At 38.4% G+C, this 13143-nt stretch overlaps 1 protein-coding gene across 1 annotated transcript in view; it reads left to right on the plus strand.

Moving 5' to 3' along the window:
• The window catches only part of LOC119576677, a 15105-nt gene extending 5935 nt beyond the window's left edge, over window positions 1–9170 (plus strand). Inside the window, exons 4-6 of the mRNA XM_037924323.1 lie at window positions 2608–5901; window positions 6018–8663; window positions 8799–9170. Coding sequence (XP_037780251.1) covers window positions 2608–5901; window positions 6018–8663; window positions 8799–9155 — 6297 coding nt within the window. The 3' untranslated portion in view covers window positions 9156–9170. The remainder of the gene's footprint in view (window positions 1–2607; window positions 5902–6017; window positions 8664–8798) is intronic.
• The last annotated feature ends 3973 nt before the right edge of the window (window positions 9171–13143 follow it).

The raw sequence follows: 13143 nt of genomic DNA on the forward strand, positions 1-13143 counted from the left end.
CGAGGCCCGGGCCACAATGAAAGGGTTAAATAGTGGTATTTGACTACTAGGATGCAGTTTCCATAGAGCAAAGTAGATAATGAGTTAGATAATTTTATGTTGTAGACTTCTTCTAATGAGAGAGCAATGTACAAACCTTATGGGATTGCCTCTACTGGATGTAGCATTAGTTTTCTAATGTTAACAAATGGTGCCATACCCATTTTTCTGTAGTTTTATTTTTTTTCTGTATTCATTAAATGACACTTAATATCTCTCAGTAAGTAAACAATTTTTTAATTTGAATGTAAGGTATTGGTATTGCCTAATATGGCTCTTTGTTGGAAAGTGTTAACTTATTTAACTAATCATCTTTGTTACTAAGGGATATTCCTATATATGAGGATATTCAGTACATTGACCCATTGGATCCAGTTGTGTCACAGCTCTGAAATCACCACAAATTGGGGCATTAGACTTATGTGAGCAGCTGCTCTGCTGGGTGGTTGCTTGTAGGCCAGGTGCACATGAACACCTGTGTGTGGTGAGAAGACTCTGTGCCTCCTATTTGCAAAATCCTTCACTCTTTTTACACATAATTGTTTTCTGATTTTTGGCCATTTTCCAATTTCCATATTTGCCATTTGATTTGCATAATCCACATGGTAATAGTTTTTTTTCTTTGCACAGACTCCAATTATCACTCTAGGTAGTATACAACTCAGTGCAAGAAATATAAAATACAACCTGTGTTGCTGCTCATGCACCAGGAATATGATGCTGAGCATGGAAATGGTATCCTCCATGGAGCTGGCACTCTTCCAGTCACAGCTCATGGACATTTCATTCATACGTCGATGGGAATAATGCAAAATTGCCAAATGAGTAAAATAAACCCTGAGCCTTCAGCCGAAATGCTCATGACGGCAGGTTCACGTTACCTGGCCTACAGCCAGATTTTCTTGTGATGGCATGTTCACGTCACCTACCCCTCGAGCTAGATTTTTTCATGACATGACTGAGTCCAAGAGGTTAACTGAGTCACAGATTTATGTGATGTCCCCTGTAGTTTCTTGCAAATTTTGTTACATACAGAGGGCTCCACATGTGCCCAACCAGTAAGGAGTCTCTCAGTATGCCCTAGTGACTGATCCTGATTTCCCATTCCTTGAATTGGTGGGAATTTTTTTTTTCTTTCTAATACTGTTGATATCATTACTGTTATTATTCTTATTGATATTATGATTATTAAATTGTTATTAAAATCTTGGTAATATTAACAGCAATGAAATAATACAAAAGACACTTTCCAAAAATCAAGGAAAAGGAAAAACAGGTGAGATAGGTGGACTAATAACTGACCCCTTGGTGACTAAGCATTTGTAGAGCCATCTATGTGTAACAACAATAAATGAACTTATATTGCAGTAGGCATGGCATGTATTCTTGCCATCTGTGTTGATTGGGTTAACACAAAAATACTGTGTTAACCCTGGCTCTCAGTAAAGACAGCTAGGTGGTGCTGCTGTTCACTGTTATTCACTGCTGGCATGACTACATTAAATGTGCTTACAATCTGAAATTCAGGCACTTTTTTATCATAACAGAATGTCAGAAATTAGGATACCAGCTACTCATTGGAAGCACCACAGTAAAGTGCAAGTGTGACATCACCCTAAGAGGGATGCACAATTTCATCTGTATGTTTCAAACAATGAATTTTTAGTTCTTATACTTATGTCATAGATTGTGTCTTGACAATTTGTCAGTGTAAATATATACATGAGTTTTATGAACAGATGTAGAAAGCTTTATTTTAGAAATGATGAGAACATCAATGATTCATACACTGAAGTTGAAGGTTGGATAATTTTGGCTCTCCATTGTAAACTGGAGTGTATCTGATTCGAGTATTGGAATTTAGCTAGCACAACTCTGTAAAGGATCATGTTTTAAAGAATTAAAGAAAACTGTAATGTTAATTTTATCTACTTATAATCCTGTGGTTTATATGGGGATGGTATATATGAATATACCATGCACACTATTAGTTTAGTTTATTAATTGTCTTTACATATAAGTACAAAGTCACCAATGAGCCAATTACATGTGCTACCTATCCCACCTGTTTACCCTTTTCCTTGATTTATGATTTTTTTTCTGGTATTTGATATTGCTGTTTGTAATGTCAATAACATTATAATAATCATAATGTTTGTAATTATAATAATAGCATCAATATTAATAGCATTAGTAAAAAATATTATTTTTCCAGCACACTAAAGGATCAGGTGAGGTCACAAGGTTTACTAATTGACTCCTTTGTGGCTGAGTACTTGTGGAACCATCTATGTGCAGAGACATTTCCACAAAACTATGCTACAGCGAACACTACAATTTCCTGGCAACATGGGATTAATATGAATGATGTGCATTGTTGCCATATCTGTCATCTGTTTTATAAAATAGGGCCATGAAATAGGAAAGAGTTCTTCAAGTAGATATATGGTTCTTCAAATTTTTTTAGAAGGAATTATGGCCATAGTAGAGTGAATTGCCATGAAGTGCATAAAATAGAATGTTTGAAAACACTTCTTTTGTTTGACTTAAATTTTTTTCTCTTTTCAGGGTAACATGAGCAGTTTAAATGAAACAGTGAATTTTTCTCCAGGACAAAGAGGCAGAAGACTTAGTAATAGCCGTCCACCTGGTGATACAGTAACCCAGACAGAAAAATCAGAGGATGCAAGGAGAAATGCAGGTAGAACTGGACCCTTCTGCATGGAATACTCTGAGACTCCTCAGGAAGGAGGCATTATGACAAGCACATCAGCAACATCCTTTGACCCTCAGAAAACCTCATATTCCCACAGTGGTTCTGAAAATGATTATGTAATGTCAAAGCTAAAACCAAACTCCTCTATTGGTTTTATCCCTTGTATTCAGTCATCCACATCTGCAGCAACTACAAGGCCCTCTTTGGTTGCATCTGCTAATGTGCCACAATCTTCAGGTGCAACCAAACCTCCAACTTTGTCTCTTGCACAGCCAGAGGTCAGTTGCAATGATAGTGATGTAAGGTCACTGCCATTGCTCACATGCATATCAAGTGCCAAGAGAAAAGAAAGTCTAGAGCTGTTTGATAATAATGATTTGAAAGTTCAAGTTAATGTAGATATTCCTAAGTCTACTAAGACTCTCCCAAGAAGGAACAGTAGAGATGATTGTAAGGGATTAACTTCTCACCAAAGTGAATTTAGTAATCAATGGAAAGATGCTGCTTCTGTAGGAGATGAAATGAGAAAATCTAGTCATAGCATATCTGGCCTTCCTCTTCATGTAGAGGAAACAAAACAGGGTCCCTCTTCATTGCAATCTGAAGGCCAGTATTCTTCTCCAATAGTTCAAAGCATGGAAACTCACAGAAGAGAGAAACGGAGTTCTGGTACCCATGGTGTGTCACAAATTCAGCAGGATTCCAGCATGCGGTCTGAGGGTGATGCCTGTAATAGGGCATCACCCTCTTTTCCAGTCCAACATGTTCTTGAAGTGCTAGATGTTGTTTCTAGCAGCAAACCTGTTAGTTCATCCGAAGTGCTGGAAGTTAACTCCACAAGAAAAGCAAAGGCATCAGAGGAAAATCTGAGGAAAAGCACAGTTGAAGATACAGTAACTGTAATGGAGTCCTCAAGCAATTTCCTATATGGAAAAAGAGCTCCTGGATTAGAGAATCAGTCCCCTTTTCAGCACCAACATATAAAAGCAAAGCATCTACTTCAAACTGTTAATAATCTCACAGTTCAGACTCCTGTGTTAGGGGCAGCTGAAACTTCTGCTTGTGTAAAGGCTACCAAAGAACAAACAAATTTTGTGGAAAAAAGAAATGAATTTGATACCAACAAAGACCAAAAAGATGAACCTAAAGATTGTGGCCAGACAGACCTAATCACCATTGATGAGTTTCTTGAAGGGGATATCATTGACCTCACACAGCAGGATCCTGAACCTGATAACTCTGTCGAGAAAAGGACTGAGGATGAAGAGCAAGACTTGATGGCCTGCTTTGTTGTTGACCTCATGGAAGAGGAGAAGGGGGAGACAGCTAGTGAAGGATCAGCAAAGAGGAAGAGGAATACTGGAGAAGAAACAATAAAGTCTCTAAGCTCCACCAGTGCTGATTTCAAGGATGTAAAAAAGGCAAGACTAATTGCACCAGCTGTTAGTAATTTAAATTCCAGGGAAGACTCGGGAAGTGACAGTGATAGTGGTGTTCTTAAAACTCTAAGGAATTCCAAGCTGAAAAGGAGCATTGTACTAGATTCTGACAGTGAGACAGAAATGGAAAAATCAAAGTCTTTGAATGAAAAAGCACAGCCAAAAGAGAACTTTAGAATGAAGTCTGAAGTTAATGCTTGGGCAAAGAGAGATTGCCAGGTAGCCATTGAAAGGCTGCCATCATCGGTTGTTAAAGGTGCAGTGAGTGGTAAGGAAATAATTAATGATAAAAAGAGTGGACTAACTGTAGAAACTCCTCCTATGAACAGCAGAAGCAGAATTCTTACTTCAAAAGAAAACAAAACCTCTGGAGACACAGGCAGCAAAGTTTCTACTGTGGCAAGTAAGGAGATTAGCAAAATTGATCTTCCCTGTATTACTTATGGTCTTGACAGTGATGATGATCTTCCAGATCTCAATAATGTAGACTTAAAACCAGTTCGTGGGTCAGTATGCTCAGAGAATATAATAGTGAGAAGAAGAAGTACTGAAGATGATGATAAAAGGAAGGGGAAAGATCCACCAAAGGCATTCAATGATGGAAGAGGATCTTTAGATAGGCAATACAGTAATCCACCTATGAAACACCACATTGGTGCCTTAGGAAGAAAAGAATCTGAGCCACCAGGCAAGAGACATAAGAGGCAAAGCTCCAGAGATTCACAACTATCTGATGCACAAGAGACCAGAGATTCCCAGGGCCTCAGGCAGCAGAAAGTAAACAGAACAGATAAGAATCCCAATTCAACTCCTGAGGTCTCATCATCCAAGGCAGGCAGAAGTTACAAAAACTCTGGGGAATCCTCTGATGATGCTTCCTCTAAAGATGCAACAAAATGTGCTGCAGAAACCTCTGCTTCTGTGTTATCTGTGCCAGGCAGCAAATCAGCTAATGAAGATGTTGACTACATCTTTTGCAAGCCAAGACCGGATGCACTGGTCAAAATCAAGAAAGAGAAGGGGGTACAAGAAAGTGTAGTAAACATGAAAATAAAAACAGAGAAAATAGAGAAAGACCAATGGCATTTAAACATTAAAAGGGAACCAGAAGATAAGGAAAAGGCGTCTACAGAGAAAGAGAAAGTTCGTGATACATGTGACGATGAAGATGATGATGTTCTCATAATGTATTCTCAGGTAGATGAACCCATCTGGTTATCTAGTGATGAGGAGGACTCTTCCACATCAGTGACTGCAGATGTGTCCTTTGGCCCTCTTCCCCCAAGCCCAGAATTAGGCATAGAGGAATTATTCGCCACAGAAGATCAGCAGAAGGAGGCAGGAACAGCAGATAAGGCTAAGGGTGGTGCCGTTACAGAAGTAGATATTGATGAGGATGACCAGTGGTTCCCTGTTTTATCTCAGTCCTTCTGGGATGATGACATTGAGGAGACAAAAAAGTCATCCAAAACGGATGAGCCAGTCGCAGGTCCAAGCAGCACCAGCAGCTGTGCTAAACAGAATGATGAGTTAGAAGATGATGACAAGTGGCTTGAACTCTCACAGGGATTCATGGATGATGATGCTGAATTTGATAATAAATCTTCCAAAGATAAAGATGCAACTGACAGCAGCTTCGAGGTATCGCAGTGCGACTGTAGAAAAAAGCAAGAACAAGGATCCCAGGAAATCTCAGCTCATAGATCCTAAGATGCCTCCTGCTCGGACAAAGAGTGACAGCCTTCGGAAAAGACGTCTGAGCACCAGTGATGCTGCCAGCTGGCTTTCCAAACAGCCAGGTCAGAAGAAGGCACCAGACTTAGAACACAAAAGACAGGGAGAATCTGCATGAAAAGCATACCAAAACTAGAACCACAAAGATTATCACCCCACCCCAGAAGAGTCGCAGAAAGAAAGGACCCAGTTTGCGTGAAAATTTGACAGCAAAATATAACTTGCAATCATACAAAGCAACTGTAGAACAAAAGAAGGAAAGTTATCACCTTGTCTCACGAACTGAAGAAGATAAGAAGAAAGAGTCTTCCCACAGGAAATCACACTTAATTACATCAGAACCCCGGAAAGAGGAAAACATATCTGTACAAAAGAAGCCTTCTCATAAGGAAGGTGGGGACCAGGCAAAATCCAGGTCAACAGTCGCTGCCAAAGTTACATCTAAGAATCGTTCAGAGAAGCTCATTGACATCAACATCTTTCCTTCGCCTGAAGTGCCCAAACCTCAGCTGCGAAAGAAATACAAAATCCCCAAAAATGATACTACCAAGAAGGCAGATTCCAAAGATAATAAAAAAGGAGAAGGAAGTAGTCATGTACTGGATGCAAGCACCAAGAGGGCCCCTCCAGCACCTGAAATAAATACTTTGGAAAACAGTGAAAGGGAGACCAAATCAACTCCTATGCAAAAAGATTCAGAAAAGGTTGTTGTAACAGTTGACCAAAAGATTAGTAGCATTATAAAAGATAAAGATAAAGGAAATATGAAGGCTAAGAAACATGTTCGTTTTCCAAGCCAGCTTGAAGATTTGGTGAAAGTCTTGTACATATCACCGCGCAAAAATGCAGAGCGATTGGGAGCATTGTCTGTTAAAGCAAAGGAAGTGTTACCCAAAGAACTCTTATTTTTGAAGTACAAGATTCCCAACAACTATTTTGATCAGTTCATTTACTTTGTGTGCAGATGGAATTATGACTGGCTTGACAGCTACAGAATCATGCAGGAGAAGCATGCAAATGGCAAGCTGAAAGAGGTGAGGCCTCCTCCAGTTGTCCAGAACACCACCTATCCAACACTCATATTGTATGACTCATACAATGACTATAAAGAAATTTTCAGCACCCTCATGTACTATGAAGTCTGGGAGCATGTTTACCAGGACTGGTTACAGTACAGAAATACCAATATGTGGCTGACAGCTCAGATTGATGTAATACAACCCCCAGGCATAGATAGGGAAGTTAATGCCCCCAAGTTTTGGATGGTAAAGGTGATCACATTGATCACACAAGAACAGAGCAGTCGAAACCACCATCCTAGGCAAGGTTCTCTTGTAGCCTTAAAGCTTCATGAAGGAAAGAGAAGAGTTGTGATCTTGGGCTATGTTGACAACATCATCAAGTCCAGAAAACGGAATGTTACAAAAGAATTAGATATGATGGTCCCACAGGGTGAAGTTTGTCTCCTTCTCTGCATGCGTGTCACCAAGGACACCATCCAGACTGTAAAACTAGGGAAGATGATATATGTTAGCAATGTCTCCTACATTCGCCCTGCTACGAGAACTTGGGAAGGTTTGTGCAAACTCCCTCAGTCCCCTTTGTGTGGTGACATACTCAAGCCTTCTGAGGAGGTGTTCAAATGTACTCAACACCCAGGAGAGTACATCATTCCTGACATGCCTCTCAACAATGTTCAGAAGAAGGCTGTTGTTGAAGTTAGTAGTAAATGTACTGTTGATGAGCTGGTGCCAAAGATCAGCTTGATTCACGGTCCGCCGGGAACAGGTAAAACACGGACTATAACTGCCCTCATAGCCCAGATAACAAAGTCTTGCCGTGAAAATAAAAGGCCTTGCAGAATTCTCTTGTGTGCCCCATCAAATGCAGCTGTAGATGAATTAACCCTGCGTCTTATCAAGCTCAAAGAAATTGGATTGTCTCTCCGCCTGGTGAGGGTGGGTGTGAGAGAAAGCATAAGTTCTGAGTTGAGGGAATATACCCTCGATGCATTTGTACAGAGACAGGTTAAAATTGAACTTTCCACCCCAAAAAATTTATCAACCCGACAAGAATGGGAAAGGAAGAGGTACATGGTAAAACAGGCAGCAGATGCATTGGAGAAGGCAAGAAAAGAGAATAGGAATAAGGAAGAGATCAAGGCAATGGAAACTCGTTTAAATGAATTAGTTAGAGGAAAAACTGAGTTTGAAAGAAGCTTCCATTCCCAGCCTAATTCACAGGAACGATATAAACTGCAGCAAAAGTGGCAGGAGCAGTTTCTCTTAGGAGCAGAGGTCATTACTGTGACGTTAGGAGGCTGTGTCTCAGGTGTGATGCAGGAAGTCCTTGGCAAACTGCCTCATGCATTTACATGCTGCATCATTGATGAAGCTGGACAATGCAAAGAAACTGAAACATGGCTTCCATTGCTCTATGGTGTCCGCAAGTTGGTTCTGGTAGGAGACCACAAACAGCTTCCAGCCACTGTGATCTCACAGCTAGCCCAGAACAAAAATCTCAAGCAGTCGCTCTTTGAGAGATTCTTCTACCGTTATGTAATAGAACTGCAGATGGACAACCTCATCCACTCTCTCAATGTTCAGTACAGAATGCATCCAGAGATTGCAGACTGGCCCTGTAAACACTTCTATTTGAACAAGCTTGTGACAAGTCCAGAAATTGTAATGGAAAGAACGTATGGTCTGAGACCATACATTGTTTTTGATCTGAAGGTAAGTCCTTACAGTAGAAATGTATTGTTTCTTCCTTTCCTTCAATTTGTATGAGACCTTTTTGTAATATAGTTAAGTACTTATTAGTAATATTTCATTATTATTAACCATTATTTGTTATATTTTTACTGCCAGACATCTCAAGAGCAAAAAAGCCAAAACAATGAGCTCTACAATCCAGCAGAAGCATCACTGATTCGCATTCTTTTGGAAGCAATTGAGCCAGATATTGCACAGCAGAAGGTGGCCATCATAACCCCTTACCAGTGCCAAAAGTACAAGCTTGAGGAGAAACTGGCAAAGTTCTTTGGCCGGATCAATCTAGTTATCAACACAATTGATGCATTCCAGGTAGGTCTTGGTCAGATTTTATTAATGTTAACACTTGTGGAAATAGGGCTAATGAGTGAGGGAACAAAAGCCAACAGAGCAGGGGACAGATGCTCAGAGCTTGAGAGATTGTTGACTTTGTTCCAGGTTTATGTACTCTGAGGTCTGTATAAGGTCCAAATTTGACCATGCTCAGAAAAAGTTATGATATTGTAGGCCTAAATGAAAACATTGTATGGATAATGATTCCAATAACTCCTTTATGGATTATGCAAACAAGTAGTATCATCTGCTCTTGTATTGTTTCCTATTGTATTACATGGTTAATGAAAAATACCTATATTTATGATGAAATGATACCCTCCAGCACTAATTTACAGCAAATACTGTATTTTTACAACTGCTTAACATTTTGTAAGTTACAACATTCTGTGACATTGTGCTAAGGAATGGAAAAACTTAAGAAAATTCTCTCTCTCTCTCTCTCTCTCTCTCTCTCTCTCTCTCTCTCTCTCTCTCTCTCTCTCTCTCTCTCTCTCTCTTTTCTTTTTCCCTCTTCTCTCTCTCTCCTCTCTCTCTCTCTCTTCTCTCTCTCTCTCTGCCTACTTGACTCAAAAAACATTTGACTTGGAAATTTTGGGAACGAATGGGAGACCCTGAGACTTAGGGGTTTCGACATGTATTATTGGCTTAATAGCAACCCTTTTATGCGGACTGAAAGTGCGAAATTTGGGGCCCTGTCGAATTTTCCCCCTGAACCATGGGTGAGCAAGGTGTGTCCATGCACAACACTTTTAAAAAACCGCATGGATGGTAAGGGGCAGAGCTACATCCAAATCAAATGAGCAACTCTGGACAATTTAAGGTCACTGCCCTTGCTTTCCCCGACGTTTTTGCCACCTATCTGATTTTCCCGGTTTTTGGGGGGGCCGTTAGGGGAACCCTTTCAGTCAATTATGTTGCGGTGGGGAAATTTGAAGTCGATCTTTATCCCCCTTGTTTGTTAGTCCATGTCTCGGGATGTCAGACGAAGAAGTCAGCAAAGATGGTTGGGCAGCAGGAGCCATGAACCGATCAAAAAGAGCATTTGGGGTTTTGGTACCTAACAAAAAAACCCAAGTACTGTCTTAGAGCCTTGATCTCCCAGTTTTGCTGTATGGAGAAAAAACCTAAATTTTTACCGGTGTTTTGGAGTTCATATTGAGGCCTTTTGTATCAGGTTCTCCCCAAAGATCATGGGTACATTGGCAGGCCCAGATCACCCTGAGAATGGATGGGAAAACCCTTGAGGTCTGGCTTGCACGTTTCCCATTCCTATCGGGGATTAGAGATAGGTGAGGCCCAAAAAAAAACCCCCGGCTAAAGTGAAGGGTGGATGCAGTCATGCTGCCCGGGTTTATAGCCCGGGTATTTTTATTTAAAAATATATATAATAAATATATATATATATATATATATAATATATATATATATATATTATTTATGTATGTATGTAGTTTTGTATGTATAATAATTTTAAAATAATATATATATATATATAATATTATATTATATATAATATAATAATTAAATAATAAAAAATATATATATTTTATATATAAAAAAAAAAAATTTTTTTTTTTTTTAATATATATATAATATTATTATATTGGGGTTTTTAAGGCAAAAATGATAAATTTTTTTAAATTTTTTTTTATATATTTAATTAATAAATTTTTTTTTTTTTTTAAAGGTTTTTAAAGATTTTTTAGTATGTTAATTAAATTTTTAAGAATATAAAAGGGGTAAAATTTAATCCAAACAAAAATTAGTTTTTTTTCAAAAAAAATTTTCAGGTTAAAAATTTTTTCTTTTTATAGGTAAAAATAAAAAATTTTTATATTTGGTTTAAAATCTTTTGATTTTTTAAAAAAAAAGGGGTAAAAAAAGGGTAAAAAAATTTTAATTAGAAATTAAAAATTAAATTTTTAAAAAAAAAATAAAAATAAAAAAATGGAAAATGTGGAAAAAGGAAATCCTTAATAAATTTAATTTCATATTACTTTATTTTTTTTATATATAAATTTAAAAAAGGGTTTTCATAAAGTTTAAGAGTTAAAGGGAAGAATTAAAAAATTTATATTTTTTTTAAAAATAAAGGGATTAAAAAATAATTAAACCCCCCAATTAGGGTTATAGGGTTCCCCCTGAAAGGGAAATTTTTGGGGAATTAAAAAAAAAGAAAGGGAAAAAGGGGAAAAAAAAAAAAGAAAAAAAAAAGGGGAATTTAAAAAAAAAGGGGGGAAAAAAAAAAAAAAAAAAAAAAAAAAAAAAAAAAATTTTCTATTTTTTATTTTACAAAAAAAACCAAATTTTTAGATCATGGTGTTTTGCCAACTGTACCCCATGATTGGGTTAGAGGCCTGATACAAAGGAAGGGATGGCCTAAATTTTGAGACTCCAAGACACCGGATAACATTCAGGTTTTGCTTCCATACAGCAAAACTGGCAGTATCAAGGCTCTGAAGACATGTAGCTTGGTTCTTTTGTATAGGTACCAACACCTCCAAATGCTCTTGTTGATCGAGTTCATGGCTCCTGCTGCCAGACCAATCTATCTGCTGACTTCTTCGTCTGACATCCCAGAGACATGGACTACACAAGCAAGGTGTATAAAGACTCTGACTTCAATGTCCTCACCGCAAGCATATATTGACTGAATGGGTTCCCCTAACAGGCCCCCCAAAATCCAGAAACTCAGATAGGATGGCAAAATCGTCGGCAAAGTCAAGGTCAGTGACCTTAATATTGTCCAGAGTTGCTCCATATTGACTTTGGATAGTAGCTCTGCCCATTATCCAGTCCATGCAAGTGTTGAAAAAGTGTTAGTGCATGGACACAGCCTTGCCTCACCCATGAGTTAACAGGGAAGAAGTTCGACAGGCCACACTTTACTGCACTTTCAGTACCAGCATAAAGGCTTGCTATTAAGCCAATAATACATGTCAGAATTCCCCTAAGTCTCAGGGTCTCCCATAGCGATTCCCAATGTACCAAGTCAAATGCTTTCTTGAGATCAATGTAGGCAGAGAGAGAGAGAGAGAGAGAGAGAGAGAGAGAGAGAGAGAGAGAGAGAGAGAGAGAGAGGAGAGACGAGAGAGAGAGAGAGAGGAGAGAGAGAGAGAGAGAGAGGAGGGGAGAGGAGGAGAGAGGAGGATGGAGAGAGAGAGAGAGAATTTTCTTAAATTTTTCCCCTTCCTTAGCACAATGTCCAGAAGTTGAACTTACAAAAAGTTAAGCAGTTGTTAAAAATACAGTATTTGCTGTAAATTAGTGCTGAGGGTATCATTTCATCAAAATATAGGTATTTTTTATTAACCATGTAATACAATAGGAAACAATACAAGAGCAGATGATACTTTCTGGGTTTTCATAATCCATAAAGGAGTTATTTTGGAATCATTATCCATAAAAAATTTTTCATTTAGGCCTTTTCAATTCATAACTTTTTCTGAGCATGGTCAATTTGGGGCCTTTATACAGACCTCAGAGTACAATAACGGAACAAAGTCAACAATCTCTCAAGCCCCTGAGATCTGTCCCCTGCTCTGTTGGCTTTTTGTTCCCTCACTCATTAGCCCTATTTCCAAAGTGTTAACATTAATAAAATCTGACCAAGAACCTACCTTTGGGAAAGCATCAATTGTGTTGATAAATAGATTGATCCCGGCCCAAAGAACTTTGCCAGTTCTTCCTCAGCCTTTTACTTTTGGCCAAATGGTAAGGGGTTATGATGGCCACCTTCTTTCTGTGCAAAATCTGGCTCAATTTCTTCCAAAAGAATGCGAATCAGATGCTTCTGCTGGATTGTAAGACTCCATTGTTTTGGCTTTTTGCTCTTGGGGAAAGTCTGGCAGTCAAAAAATATAACAATAATGGTTAAAAATAATGAAATATTTCTAAATTTTCAGTACTTAACTATATTACAAAATCTCATACAAATGAAGGGAAAGGAAGAAAACAATACATTTCTACTGTAAGGACTTACCTTTCAGATCAAAAACAATGTATGGTCTCAGACCATACGTTCTTTCCTTTCAATTTCGGGCTTGTCACAGCTTGTCAATAGAAGTGTTTACAGGGCCAGTCTGCAATTCTGGATGCAATTTTA

Source organism: Penaeus monodon, chromosome 9, assembly GCF_015228065.2.
Source record: "Penaeus monodon isolate SGIC_2016 chromosome 9, NSTDA_Pmon_1, whole genome shotgun sequence".
Classification (NCBI taxonomy): domain Eukaryota; kingdom Metazoa; phylum Arthropoda; class Malacostraca; order Decapoda; family Penaeidae; genus Penaeus; species Penaeus monodon.